This window comes from Pseudorasbora parva, chromosome 13 (assembly GCF_024679245.1).
Source record: "Pseudorasbora parva isolate DD20220531a chromosome 13, ASM2467924v1, whole genome shotgun sequence".
Lineage (NCBI taxonomy): Eukaryota > Metazoa > Chordata > Actinopteri > Cypriniformes > Gobionidae > Pseudorasbora > Pseudorasbora parva.
In genome coordinates this window covers 8,757,853-8,774,074 of record NC_090184.1, presented here as the reverse complement: position 1 = coordinate 8,774,074, position 16,222 = coordinate 8,757,853, and the positions used below count along the sequence as shown (strand labels likewise).

At 36.5% G+C, this 16,222-nt stretch overlaps 1 protein-coding gene across 3 annotated transcripts in view; it reads right to left on the bottom strand.

Annotated features, from left to right (window-relative positions):
- Positions 1-11,576: 11,576 nt before the first annotated feature.
- Positions 11,577-16,222, bottom strand: part of ddx51 (DEAD (Asp-Glu-Ala-Asp) box polypeptide 51) — a 38,086-nt gene continuing 33,440 nt past the window's right edge. For 2 of the 3 annotated variants that reach the window (XM_067413097.1, XM_067413095.1), the window contains one exon: positions 15,487-15,642. In XM_067413097.1, the coding sequence (XP_067269198.1) occupies positions 15,616-15,642 (27 nt within the window). In that variant the 3' untranslated portion in view covers positions 15,487-15,615. Of the gene's footprint in view, positions 12,398-15,486; positions 15,643-16,222 lie in introns of those variants that run through there. The other variant, XR_010897494.1, reaches the window with a different exon arrangement.

Here is a 16,222-nt window from a genome sequence, read left to right as displayed (position 1 = left end):
GCCGATCCGGACTGAAATATTACGGAGGTAGAAGTGTTAGGAATATTGCATGGTAATAAAACAAAATTATCCAAATAAAATTATCTTTAGGCTATATGAATGAAATAAAACTTCAAAACTTTGCCTTCACTTTTCCGATGGATTCTTTAAAATCAAATCAAAGAAATACATCTGAATTAAACCTTTCTGGATTACAATCCGCCATCAAAATGACAAGTTGAATTATTCCAGCTGCTGTGAGTAAAGGCTATAAATGATCCGCCACCTGCAGCATCCTCACACGCGATACTACTACTAGCCGGACTCCTTCTTTATACAGATGTGACGTAATGACGCAACGACATGCTCAAATTTCCAGCGGAAACCCACCAGTACCACTCAAATTATAAAACATTATTACAAGCTTACCGCTGTGAATCGGACTACGGTAATATTACCATTAAATTAGGAAAGCGTTATTTCTAAATGTTCCCTGAATGTTCAAAACGTCCAGTATTTTTCAATGTTTTAAAAATGCTTTTCTCTTGGTTAAAGGAACATTCTATTTTATACTTTTGCATTATGGGAACGTTACTTTTGAATTTTTTATCTGAATGTTCTGACGAATGTCCAATAAAAATATTTCTAAAAAAAAAAGAAAATTTCAGCGAAATTGTGCTGAGCCACAGTAAATTTTTAACGGACATTACCATGATAAAAACTTGAAGCAGTTATGCATGAATTATCAAAATCTCTGTCTGTACACTTTACACTGGCCAGCCTTATTTCAGTCTCACCTGTTGAGGTCTTGTTCAGGGGAGAAGCCTCCATGGCACCCTGAACATTCCGGCCATTAGAAGTCCCCGTTGGCTCGACAGGAACTTGACCTGGCAGCGGAGGGCACGACCAATCAAAGCTGTCAGACCTGCCCTGTTCGCTTCGGCTGTCCAATCCATCGCCACTCCACCTCCAAATGACGTTGAATGAGCCTCTGCTGCTCAGGGACAAGGATGACATGATGCCCGGCGAAGAATCTGTGGAAGCAGTTCTTCTGGATCCGAAATGGCCTGAGTCGGGAAAATTTCAGACATCAAAACAGCCATTGAAAGCAGAAAATAGAAACGGAGCCATAACTTCTTTATTAAAAGCCTATTCTTACCAATGCAGGAGCATTTAGATGAAGATGAAGATGAGGAGAATGGATGTTCATCATCATCTGAGCTCTGTTGGCTGCCGCTCTGCAGCGTCCTGTCAGCCTGACCTGTGGACACAGAAACAGAAAACTCAGACAGAGACAGAGGTGCTAAATGTCTTCAACTGAATTCTCACTGGTAAAAAGGCCATTATGACTAGTAACACTGAGAACAATTTAAGATTGGTAATATTAAAATTGCTAATTTAATCATAAGTACTATCTTTCTTAAAAAATGTTTAACAGATTATTTAAATTATTAACAGTTTAACTAATCTGTCATGTGCCGATCCGGACTGAAATATTACGGAGGTAGAAGTATTAGGAATATTTTATGGTAATAAAACAAAATTATCCAAATAAAATTATCTTTAGGCTATATGAATAAAATAAAACTTCAAAACTTTACCTTCACTTTTCCGATGGATTCTTTAAAATCAAATCAAAGAAATACATCTGAATTAAACGCCTATATTTTTTGACTGAAGGGGTGTCGATAAACTGAATGAATTGATTGTCGCTACTCAGTTAGCTTAGGGGCTATGATGAATAATTAAAGCTTTGCAAATTAACAATTCCACAAATTATAAAAACGTGAATTTAAAGGTGAAGTATCTAAAAACAATTCCATTAAATTTATGACAAAATAAATACATTTCCCCCGCAAAACTTTCTTTTCAAATTGTTCATGCTAAAAACATCAGTATTGCGTGACTCCGTGTATTTAGCGTGTATTAGCGTTTCCTGCAGGTTTTAATTTCTGTACAGACGAATCTTTTACTTTAGACTACGGGTGAATCTCCAGTTGTCACTGATGATTGTCGTTTGGACCTTTCTGGATTACAATCTGCCATCAAAATGACAAGTTTAATTATTCCAGCTGCTGTGAGTAAAGGCTATAAATGATCCGCCACCTGCAGCATCCTCACATGCGATACTACTACTAGCCGGACTCCTTCTTTATACAGATGTGACGTAATGACGCAACGACATGCTCGAATTTCCAGCGGAAACCCACCAGTACCACTCAAATTATAAAACATTATTACAAGCTGACTGCTGTGAATCGGACTACGGTAAGAAGATCATTTTGAACACTGGCTGGTTATGAACTTGCTCAAAAAATGATTTTGTTCTATTGAGAAAATTTTGCTAACATTACCATTAAATTAGGAAAGCGTTATTTCTAAATGTTCCCTGAATGTTTAAAACGTCCAGTTTCAAAAAACACATTTTGTTAAAGGAACATTCTATTTTATAATTTTGCCTTATGGAACATTATATTTGAATGTTCTGACAAATGTCCAATTAAAGTATTTCTAACAAAAATAATAATAATAATTTTAGCAAAAAATTTCTGAGCAACAGTAACTGTGAACGGACATTACCATGATAAAAACTTGAAGCAGTTATGCATGAATTATCAAAATCTCTGTCTGTACACTTTACACTGGCCAGCCTTATTTCAGTCTCACCTGTTGAGGTCTTGTTCAGGGGAGAAGCCTCCATGGCACCCTGAACATTTCGGCCATTAGAAGTCCCCGTTGGCTCGACAGGAACTTGACCTGGCAGCGGAGGGCACGACCAATCAAAGCTGTCAGACCTGCCCTGTTCGCTTCGGCTGTCCAATCCATCGCCACTCCACCTCCAAATGACGTTGAATGAGCCTCTGCTGCTCAGGGACAAAGATGACATGATGCCCAGCGAAGAATCTGTGGAAGCAGTTCTTCTGGATCCGAAATGGCCTGAGTCGGGAAAATTTCAGACATCAAATCAGCCATTGAAAGCAGAAAATAGAAACGGAGCCATAACTTCTTTATTAAAAGCCTATTCTTACCAATGCAGGAGCATTTAGATGAAGATGAAGATGAGGAGAATGGATGTTCATCATCATCTGAGCTCTGTTGGCTGCCGCTCTGCAGCGTCCTGTCAGCCTGACCTGTGGACACAGAAACAGAAAACTCAGACAGAGACAGAGGTGCTAAATGTCTTCAACTGAATTCTCACTGGTAAAAAGGCCATTATGACTAGTAACACTGAGAACAATTTAAGATTGCTAATATTAAAATTGCTAATTTAATCTTAAATACTATCTTTCTTAAAAAAACGTTTAACAGATTATTTAAGTTAACAGTTTAACTAATCTGTCATGTGCCGATCCGGACTGAAATATTACGGAGGTAGAAGTGTTAGGAATATTGCATGGTAATAAAACAAAATTATCCAAATAAAATTATCTTTAGGCTATATGAATGAAATAAAACTTCAAAACTTTGCCTTCACTTTTCCGATGGATTCTTTAAAATCAAATCAAAGAAATACATCTGAATTAAACCTTTCTGGATTACAATCCGCCATCAAAATGACAAGTTGAATTATTCCAGCTGCTGTGAGTAAAGGCTATAAATGATCCGCCACCTGCAGCATCCTCACACGCGATACTACTACTAGCCGGACTCCTTCTTTATACAGATGTGACGTAATGACGCAACGACATGCTCGAATTTCCAGCGGAAACCCACCAGTACCACTCAAATTATAAAACATTATTACAAGCTTACCGCTGTGAATCGGACTACGGTAATATTACCATTAAATTAGGAAAGCGTTATTTCTAAATGTTCCCTGAATGTTCAAAACGTCCAGTATTTTTCAATGTTTTAAAAATGCTTTTCTCTTGGTTAAAGGAACATTCTATTTTATACTTTTGCATTATGGGAACGTTACTTTTGAATTTTTTATCTGAATGTTCTGACGAATGTCCAATAAAAATATTTCTAAAAAAAAAAGAAAATTTCAGCGAAATTGTGCTGAGCCACAGTAAATTTTTAACGGACATTACCATGATAAAAACTTGAAGCAGTTATGCATGAATTATCAAAATCTCTGTCTGTACACTTTACACTGGCCAGCCTTATTTCAGTCTCACCTGTTGAGGTCTTGTTCAGGGGAGAAGCCTCCATGGCACCCTGAACATTCCGGCCATTAGAAGTCCCCGTTGGCTCGACAGGAACTTGACCTGGCAGCGGAGGGCACGACCAATCAAAGCTGTCAGACCTGCCCTGTTCGCTTCGGCTGTCCAATCCATCGCCACTCCACCTCCAAATGACGTTGAATGAGCCTCTGCTGCTCAGGGACAAGGATGACATGATGCCCGGCGAAGAATCTGTGGAAGCAGTTCTTCTGGATCCGAAATGGCCTGAGTCGGGAAAATTTCAGACATCAAAACAGCCATTGAAAGCAGAAAATAGAAACGGAGCCATAACTTCTTTATTAAAAGCCTATTCTTACCAATGCAGGAGCATTTAGATGAAGATGAAGATGAGGAGAATGGATGTTCATCATCATCTGAGCTCTGTTGGCTGCCGCTCTGCAGCGTCCTGTCAGCCTGACCTGTGGACACAGAAACAGAAAACTCAGACAGAGACAGAGGTGCTAAATGTCTACAACTGAATTCTCACTGGTAAAAAGGCCATTATGACTAGTAACACTGAGAACAATTTAAGATTGGTAATATTAAAATTGCTAATTTAATCATAAGTACTATCTTTCTTAAAAAATGTTTAACAGATTATTTAAATTATTAACAGTTTAACTAATCTGTCATGTGCCGATCCGGACTGAAATATTACGGAGGTAGAAGTATTAGGAATATTTTATGGTAATAAAACAAAATTATCCAAATAAAATTATCTTTAGGCTATATGAATAAAATAAAACTTCAAAACTTTACCTTCACTTTTCCGATGGATTCTTTAAAATCAAATCAAAGAAATACATCTGAATTAAACGCCAATATTTTTTGACTGAAGGGGTGTCGATAAACTGAATGAATTGATTGTCGCTACTCAGTTAGCTTAGGGGCTATGATGAATAATTAAAGCTTTGCAAATTAACAATTCCACAAATTATAAAAACGTGAATTTAAAGGTGAAGTATCTAAAAACAATTCCATTAAATTTATGACAAAATAAATACATTTCCCCCGCAAAACTTTCTTTTCAAATTGTTCATGCTAAAAACATCAGTATTGCGTGACTCCATGTATTTAGCGTGTATTAGCGTTTCCTGCAGGTTTTAATTTCTGTACAGACGAATCTTTTACTTTAGACTACGGGTGAATCTCCAGTTGTCACTGATGATTGTCGTTTGGACCTTTCTGGATTACAATCTGCCATCAAAATGACAAGTTTAATTATTCCAGCTGCTGTGAGTAAAGGCTATAAATGATCCGCCACCTGCAGCATCCTCACACGCGATACTACTACTAGCCGGACTCCTTCTTTATACAGATGTGACGTAATGACGCAACGACATGCTCGAATTTCCAGCGGAAACCCACCAGTACCACTCAAATTATAAAACATTATTACAAGCTCACTGCTGTGAATCGGACTACGGTAAGAAGATCATTTTGAACACTGGCTGGTTATGAACTTGCTCAAAAAATGATTTTGTTCTATTGAGAAAATTTTGCTAACATTACCATTAAATTAGGAAAGCGTTATTTCTAAATGTTCCCTGAATGTTTAAAACGTCCAGTTTCAAAAAACACATTTTGTTAAAGGAACATTCTATTTTATAATTTTGCCTTATGGAACATTATATTTGAATGTTCTGACAAATGTCCAATTAAAGTATTTCTAACAAAAATAATAATAATAATTTTAGCAAAAAATTTCTGAGCAACAGTAACTGTGAACGGACATTACCATGATAAAAACTTGAAGCAGTTATGCATGAATTATCAAAATCTCTGTCTGTACACTTTACACTGGCCAGCCTTATTTCAGTCTCACCTGTTGAGGTCTTGTTCAGGGGAGAAGCCTCCATGGCACCCTGAACATTTCGGCCATTAGAAGTCCCCGTTGGCTCGACAGGAACTTGACCTGGCAGCGGAGGGCACGACCAATCAAAGCTGTCAGACCTGCCCTGTTCGCTTCGGCTGTCCAATCCATCGCCACTCCACCTCCAAATGACGTTGAATGAGCCTCTGCTGCTCAGGGACAAAGATGACATGATGCCCAGCGAAGAATCTGTGGAAGCAGTTCTTCTGGATCCGAAATGGCCTGAGTCGGGAAAATTTCAGACATCAAATCAGCCATCGAAAACAGAAATAGAAACGGAGCCATAACTTCTTTATAAAAAGCCTATTCTTACCAATGCAAGAGCATTTAGATGAAGATGAAGATGAGGAGAATGGATGTTCATCATCATCTGAGCTCTGTTGGCTGCCGCTCTGCAGCGTCCTGTCAGCCTGACCTGTGGACACAGAAACAGAAAACTCAGACAGAGACAGAGGTGCTAAATGTCTACAACTGAATTCTCACTGGTAAAAAGGCCATTATGACTAGTAACACTGAGAACAATTTAAGATTGGTAATATTAAAATTAAATGTTCCCTGAATGTTTAAAACGTCAATTTTCAAAAATATTTTTTTTCTTGGTTAAAGGAACATTCTAGTTTATACTTTTTCATTATGGGAACTTTACTTTTGAATGTTCTCTAGATGTTTTGAAAATGTTAGACAAATGTCCAATTCAAATCTTTTCTAAAAAAAACTAAGAAAATCAGCAAAATTGTGCTGAGCAACAGTGAATGTGAACGGACATTACCATGATAAAAACTTGAAGCAGTTATGCATGAATTATCAAAATCTCTGTCTGTACACTTTACACTGGCCAGCCTTATTTCAGTCTCACCTGTTGAGGTCTTGTTCAGGGGAGAAGCCTCCATGGCACCCTGAACATTTCGGGCATTAGAAGTCCCCGTTGGCTCGACAGGAACTTGACCTGGCAGCGGAGGGCACGACCAATCAAAGCTGTCCGATCCACTCCTGGATCTGGAGTGACCTGAGTCTGGAAAATTTTAGACATCAAATCAGCCATTGAAATTAGAAATAGAAATGGAGCCATAACTTATTTATTAAAATACTATTCTGACCCATGCAAGAGCATTTAGATGAAGTTGAATTGAGGGGATGTTCATCATCATCTGAGCTCTGCTGGCCTCCGCTCTGCCACGCCATCTTCCTCCTGTCCGCCTGACCTGTGGACACAGAAACAGAAAATTCAGACAGAGACGGAGGTGCTAAATATCTGGAAAGCGCCTGGATCTGGGTCGGGTCTGGCAGCAGATCGCGGTCATCAGAACAGAGTCTCCAAATCTCCCGACCAGCCGTCTGAGAGAAAGCAGCTCTTCTGGATCTAGAGCGGCCTGAGTCTGGAATATTTCACACATCACATAACATTAGTTGGTAATGTTTTGATAATAATCAATAAACAATGTCAGTGATCAATTACAAATATTGTTACTATAGTTAAGTTACTCAAATTGAAAAGTTGTATTTCATATGCAAGGAATCAAATACATGTGATCACTAAGCTGAGAACATTGGGGGATTTTTAACCTTACACAATTTTCTTCACATTAATGTAGTCAATCATTGTACAACTTTAAACCATAAACAAGTGAAGACCAAAAGCACACTCACCTCCTCTTTCACCCATCATGTGAGCCATCGACATCCTTTGAGTCCAAACTGCAATAAAAAACACAACACAATACAAAATACAATACAATATACAATACAATAACCTACAACTCTCCTTAGAAATACTCCTCCCAAAATAAAATAATAATAAAATAAAACAAAAAAATTAAATAAAACTCCAAACTCCTGCTAAAATAAGAAAAAAAAAAAAATTAAAAGTATCCTCAAAGATAATATGAACAAAAAATATAACTTTATAAAGGATATTATCTTCCGATGTTCTTCAAGAATAAAAGTCTCTCTCAGAAATTTCCTTCAAGATCGCAAAATCAGCAGCACAGAAAATATTCTGCAAGTTTGTGAATTGGTGAATCAAACCAACAGATAGAGATCGGTTCGCGTTTGTATATATTCATTCAGAATTCATAACACGCGTCGCTATAGCAACTAAAATGCACATGCATGTCTATGGTATATATTCATTCAGAATTCATAACACGCATCGCTATAGTAACTAAAATGCACGCAAGCACATCTATCGTACATGCATTCAGAATTCATAACGCGTCGTTATAGCAACTAAAATGCACGTGCATGGGTAGAGCACGTGATCACACATCCAATCTGAATACTTTATTAAATAGCTACAGATTTAATTTTGACGTTTTTTAAATGAGATTTATGGTTTCTGAACAGTCATTATTATTATTATTATTATTAGACAATTATTTTCGGTGGAATTATTTTTCCACCGAAAATAATACAAAAATGAGAAATTGCACAAACGCGTCCACTAGGCCTACAGTCTGGATTGAGTCGTTGCTTCTGTCCAAAATGCGCAAAACGGCACAAGGGAGGAAACATGTGGACATAATCTTATTATGGAGTCTATTAATTTAATTCGCCCTTTACTTTGGCAAGCCAGTTTATCTTAAATTGTTCCCAGCGCTATAGTAATTGCATTTTTACGGGTAAGAACGGATTCAGCTCTACAATTGAATTATCACTAGTAAAAATACAATTACGACTAACACTGGGAACAATTTAAGATTGCTAATTTGATATGACAAAAAAGTTGTTTAATAGACGGTTTCAACGGTAACAACATAAACAAACGCTACTGCGCATGCGCGCTTTTGTGGCCCAAACTTAACTTCCGGTAGACATCAATAACACCAGAGGATGCGTTATCTTTCTTATGCGTTAGCATCTTTAATTTTGATTGTGCACCATTATCATAATGTATAGATTTTTTTTTTGTTTCAGCATGTTTATTATAAATAATCTCCCATTTATGTCTTTAATATAGAGTGGGAAAACGCCCCACTTAAAGGGTAGGTCACCCAAAACTGAAAATCCTGTCATTACTCACCGTCACGTTGATCCCAGAGTTTCCGCTAGAAAAAAATGGAGCCGGTCAAAGTGACCGGCAGAGGTTTCGTTTTCCGGACATTTTGATTATATATGCCGGTCAAAAACTCCTGAAAGCAGTTTATGTAACTTATTAAAAAATGACCATGTTTATTAGCCGAACTTTCAAATAGACGGAAAAAAAAACATGAACGTCCGATTGGCGTCAATCAACCAATTTTTTTAACTTATAGGCGTAATTTAAGGGTGGGACATGTCCCTACCACTTTTTTAAAACATCTTGCTTCACGGATTAACCTAACTAATACAAACAATGCAGTTCAATGCAGCAAACGCGGCATGCAGTCTTCACACAGACGAGCGCTTTAATCTAACGCTTAACGCCGTTGCAGAGACTTTCTGTTTGTTCCGGTCAGATCGCGAAACAAAATGCACAAAAACTGTTCCTGCTCTTGATGTACAACCACTGATGGTATTCGGTTTTGATGAGAGAAAAAATAGACCACGAGGGCAGATTAGAAACGAGAACTTCTGACAAGTTTAACAGACTAGACCAGTGATTAAGCAAAGTGTGCAAATCTATTTGCCTTTATTCACGTGAAAAATCTTTAGATGCAATAATTAAACGCAATTAATAAATTTAATTATAAACTCAGTATGTCTCATTTAGTTGGTAACATTTAAATTGGCCACAGTGTGAAATGACAAAATCATATAATAGAATATAACTGATAACTACAAGCGCACTACAAGATGTTTTTGAAATCATTAGAGAAAACGACAAAATTACTTATTCACAAAATTACGTGTGAATAAGTGCCACGTGTTTAAAATGTGCTTGCACCCGATCATATTCAGTAGAAGGTAAAAAAAAAAAAAAAAAAATCCCTTAAACTTTAACATCCCGCTCATGCCCATCGCCGTGATCATCTGTATAACGCTGGTTGTTTACCATGTGAGTTCTGAACAATGCACTATGTGCTTATTTAAATCTTTTCGTTTCTACACATATTAGGCTACATATTCCTCATGTCTGTGAGGCAAGCCTGCCGAGTTTCAGTTTGAGACGCGCTTCAGTTCATGATGAAAGCGATGGCTTCCGCGACCTAGTCTACTTATTTATTTCTTATTAATTAAATACATGAAATTAACCGAAGAACCCTTTATTAAAATTAAGAGACAATTTGTACAAAACGAAAGAAAGGCTTTTTACAAAACAAAACTTAATATTAAACTAAATATAACCACCAAAATCATTTCTGACCCACTCGCATCTTTGCACTTATAGCCTATCATAATCAGATGAGATCTAAAAATAATATTATAATATTTAAACATAAATATGAAGAAGAAAAAAAACATTGTTTAATGGCTACAACAAGTATAGTAAGCTACAGATTTATGTCATGCCTGAGCTGGATTTGAACGAACATCATTTTACCGGTGGGTTCACAGTAGCCTATGCATGCGCACTCGCCTTTCAATTATGCAATGCGTCGGCATAACATGTTTCTTTGTTTCATAATATAAGAATAATGTTGGGAAACTTGTGTCATGTGCTCTCTGCTTGATTTTTAATATTTATATCATGTTAACCAAGAATAGTACTTTAAAATGTATTTCTACTGAGTAGTGCGCCATACAAACAGACACAGACCGGAAGTTAACTTCGGGCCAGGCGCGTAACCGTAGCAACGCGCGTGCGTTCGATGAAACCGTCTATACACCAGCTTCCATGACTCATAGCTTTAAAGTTTGAAATTTTAAAAATCACATCAAAGCAAAAAATAAAAGGTTCTTAAAAATCAAACTAATAATCCAGAAACAAACGGAATTCCCCATTAAACTTTTTCAACCAATTTATTTAAAAAAACAAACATTAAACATTTAAACCTCCTGTAGAGAAGACTATGACTGTGTTGAAGATTTCCTGCTGATGTGTTCCAATTCTTTTTTCCATATAAATTTAAAATGAAGAGAGTCAATAGATTTAGACTCTTCTATACCTGTGGTTCTTTATAGCTAGCATCCTACATTATGAAAGTAACCCCATTTGGAGCACTGCAAATCCGGATTAGCAGTGCTCCAGCACAAAAATAAGAAAGATTACCTGATTCTGGATAGCAAAACACGGGTTTTCCAAATCTAGACCAAACTTTTGAACAACTGGGTCCTGGACCGGCTTGAGAAGGATTGTTCTCGGGTACTGTGCTCTGTCAAAAGCTTTTCTTGGTGCATTCAGTTCATTTTTCCTCATTGAAATGCAAGTTTTATACTTTTTAAAGTATACTTTATACTTTAAACATGTAAAATCATCATGTGCAGTACATGAGGTAAAATATAATGCCTAATATCTATCTAAAATATAAGTCACTTACTACCGGTATTCACTTTTTTATTGAACTGAAACTCAACATTACATTTTCAATCATGCAGATGTTCAGAAAAAGAGCTTGAACAAGGACATAAATAATATAAAATGTATTTGAATTTTTTTTTTCACTGCTAAAATATACCATGTTTAAGTGCCATTTTTTGTTTCTGTTTTGCAATATTTTTACAATAACACGACAGTGGGACAGGTATCTTACTGTAACTCATACAATGGTGAACAATCTGAAGGTATAATGAGCGACAGGACCAGAATGAACAGAAATCAAGAGATTAAAGGCATTCAACATACATTCCTAAGTTCTAGGAGAACATTTATGCAAGAAAGCATTAGACTTTAGGTGAAAATCATAACGCAGAGAAAACGCAGCTTTACAGTTCAAAAGATACTCAGAGAAAGGGCAAAAGATTTACCAATAATCTTCTGAATCTCCATCCAGTAAACTCTGATCATATCACAATCCCAGAATACTTGCATTTGTGTGCCCTTAGATAATGTAAATGGAACATTTTTATTGTTTTTATTGATAAAATGACAAAATAATGAAATCTAATTTAAGACAAATTGACACACTTAAAACACATATTACCATGTCTTTATTTAACAATTTTAAACATTTAACCAATAAACTTTAAAATGATCTGAGAATATAATACAATAAAAGACTTTCACAATAGAAAACACTTCATGGTTTGTGTACAAATGTTTCCAAACATCAGTGAAACCTGAACCAAAAACTGAAAATTCATGATGGAATTTAATAATGGTGCAAAGAGTGATTAATGGTAAAAACCTAAACAACCACGACAAAACCAACACTGTATTAATGGTCTGATTGTCATAAAGAAAATGAACCATTTCTGTTCACTGTGTGAAATGCCAAATACATTACATGAATAAAATGACAAAAAGCTGAACTCCTCCTGCACTCTAATTGAAGGGTTTGACGATTTTCATGGAGATGAAGTTCTGAAAATAAATAAATACAAAATAATTAGCATTGTACATCTTAAGTCTAAACATCACCTTTGTGAAAGGATTGATGAAGTGTGTCTTTACTGGTAATGAATACAACAAGATCCCAATGAATAATAGCACTAAAGGTGCCTTTACACAGCCGAGTTAAGGCGGCTTTAAAGCGGGTCTGTGTCTGCTCAAAATTCTGTGTAAAGACGCAAAGCAGACTTAAAATATGCCGGGTCTGACCCACCTCGGCCCAAAGGCGATGTAGAAACGGTTTTGATTCAGAGTAAATGAACGCGAACTTGTGCCGCCTTAAACTACATCATTGTCGTGACAACCGCCAGTCAGCCAGGGCTGCGTTTCCCAAAAGCATCGTAACTTAAGTAGGCTTGTACTTGAAAATGATCGTAGATCTACGAGTGCTCTGGAGTAATCGTAAAGTGTATCAAGAAGAGAGAGTTATGAGATCGCCTACAGGACAACCGGCAGATTACACCTTTAACTTTATTCAAGTGCATTGTGATAATACTATAAGGTTTTTATTTTTATGAGGGCAGATAACAAAATAAATAAAAAAAATAAATACAAATGCACATATGAATTAAATGACAGCAAAAACAAAAGAAAGAAAAGCTTTGTTGTTATTGTGACATAAAAGTAGAACGTTTATAGTTTATAATGAGGCTATGTATTGCACCTATATCTGTATAGCCTATGGCAAAAAATTACAGAGCGAAATTTAATTAATTTAATTTCGTTGGAAAAAGGGTTAAAGAAAACGTAACCAATAATGTCACAGGTATGCTATGTTTAAATATTAGCCTATAACATTCTTTTTTAATTAAATAGCCTAACTGTCTGTAGGCTATAGGCCTATTTAATAAATAGCGAAAATCGTCGGTATGGATTGACGTGTGTAACGTTTTTCTGTTCACAACTAAACAGAATTGTCAAATATTCGGGCTCATGTTATACGAGCTGAGAACTAAACTTTGTTTTGGGGAAATATTACATTCCTGACCACTTTTACAGTCTATGGGCTCAGAGAGAGGCTATGCAGCCTGATGCTATAATGGAGAGTCCGCGCTCTTCTTTGGTCAGACGAAGAACGACCGCGGACAGGTCCTTCCTATGCACCGAAACTTTTCACAATGCAAAAACATTTAAAGAGCATTAAAGGGGTACTTCAGCGCTGGGAAGATGAATCTGTATTTAAACTGGGTCATCAATGTAGTAGAAATGTGAAATTATTTTTGAATTTGGTGCTTTCTAGACTGAGAAAAGACAGAAAATGTATTTTTTGTCTCATGGGGATGAAAGACTACAATTCACAGAATGCTTCGCTGCCCTGTTAGGCCATTCCCAAAGCCACCTAAGTTACTGGATTACTGTGACTGAGTTGAAGACACTACAATTAAAACCTGAACGTGTCTGTTCAATATAATGAGTGAGTCACCGCGCGAGTATCACAGCACTGAGCACTGACTGCAGGAGTGAGAGAAATGAGCTTGTGATGAGAGCTGAGGTAATCGCGACTACACTCGCGGCATACATTCACAACGCGAGTTCAGTCTGGGACGCGTTTCAGTTTATGCCTTTGCAAGCTTAACTTTCATAGAAATTAATTTGAGAAGTTAAAACACTTACATTGCTCACCATAGCTACGTTTAAATGAGTGCCTACAGCTGCCTGCTGAGCTCTCCCTGCGAGTTGAGTGTAACCCATGAGTGTAACCCATCCCCCATGCGCGAGTTCAAAACATCCGGAAATGGCTCCCTCTGCTGGCTGTAGTCTTTAGCCTTATTCCAAACATTCCTCCTATGATGCAAATATAGTCAATTTGCATCATAGGAGGATTTTTTCCAGAAATAAAATGCATAAATCTCTTGTCTCAGGGGGATATAAGGGGGGAAAGCACAATAATTTGATTATACTTCAGGGTTTCTACTGATACAAAGCCATATGCTAATCGCTGAAGTAACCCTTTAAGCATAAAGGGAGGGGAAGCAGCAGCAGCCAGCAGACAGAGTGGCCAGAGAAACGGAGGAGCGACTGCAGTATGGCATTTGTGGAAAACTGCGGAAAAACAGCAGAAAAAGAGCGGGTGTTGAAACCTGTCACCGGAAAGTGTGTGGGTGTATCCCCCACGAATGCGACACCTCTGAACATTTGTTGTGACTGCTCTAAAGTGACTTTCTGTTTCTTTGAAAAAAACTTTGGAAGAACTACAGAATTACAGTCGGCTAGGCCTACAGAATTATGACAAACATCAAAAGCGCTATATAGCAAGCACAACAAAATAATTTAAAATTCTGTATTTTTATTTTAGGCCTATTTATTTATTTATACAGTATTTCATTATTTGTGTTTAATTAATTTATAACACTTTTTAAAAAGTTTTAAATAATCAACGCATTGTTACCCGCAATTTTAATTCCTGTGTAAATGCATTTATGCCGCTTCAGAGAAGGATTAAACGGTCTGTGTAAATGCACCTTTTTGTGATTTTATGCCGCTGCAGAATCGGTTTCTGTGCCGCGTTTGCTGTGTAAAGATGCCTTAAAGTTAATTAAAATCGCTTGAAGCATCGAAAATAAATATTTGGTCCAAAAATAGCAAAAACTAGGACTCTATTCAGCATTGTCGTCTCTTCCACGTTTGTTTTCAAACCTCAAATAAAGATTCAAACGGTCTTGTCAATGTCATGTGATTTCAGCAGTTTGACACACAATCCAAATCATGAATCAATCCGCTGACTGATGTCACATATGGACTACTTTGATGATCTTTTTATTCCCTTTCTGGACATGGACAGTATAGTGTGCATACACTTAGATACGCTGTCGGACTAAATATAAAATATCTTAAACTGTGTTCCAAAGATGAATGGAGGTTTAACAACATTAGAGGGAGTCATTAATGACTCACCCTAATGACTCAGTAAATTTCATTTTTGGGTGAACTAACCCTTTAATTTCTTTCCCAGTTCTGTCTATATGATTTTATTTTACTTGAAAATGCACTAATTAAGAGTCTCTTACCGTTCTTCGGGCACAAAATGTAGCAATTTAATTTCAAAGCATTAAGAAACAAGCTTGAGCCTTTTCACATTTTATTAAAAACTTTTGTAGCTCATTACATCATAGTTCAGATATTGCTTTCTTTGAGAAACAAGGCATGAAGTCATCATTCAAAGGCAGATGTACAGCTCAGTCAAATGGTGCTCAGAAACGTTTCCTCGCATTTTCCTCCTTAAAAACAAAGAAATAGCAACATTAGCCCCAAAGTATAAAGTACAGTTAAAGCTTTTGTAATTGCATTTAAGATAAGTCTGTGTAACAAGAACAAACACTATAAAAAAATCATTACAAGTTTATGGCAATAACACTGCAGATATTGTGGTTGCCAAAAATATGGTGACACTATTTCTTGTTGTACATACTGGTGCCTGTATATAGTTTACATCTTAAAATGTTTATCTACTTGAAGTACCATAATTATTATTATTTATTTTTTTACATTCAACCTAAAATTTACTAATAACTACCATGATATTAAAGATGAAACAAATATCAGAAAATGTAACACAAAACACTCATACATATACTGATAGCAAACATGAGAAGAAATAAAATTATTGAAAATATGTTGTTTTACTGTTTTTCACCCTAAATTATACCCAAATTCATAGTTTTTAATTCCAGAAACCATAAAATGACATATGATGTATGAATGAATGTTGTGAAGGTAAAGCATTTACAGTTTTTAACCATACAGGTCCTTCTAAAAAAATTAGCATATTGCGATAAAGTTCATTATTTTCCATAATGT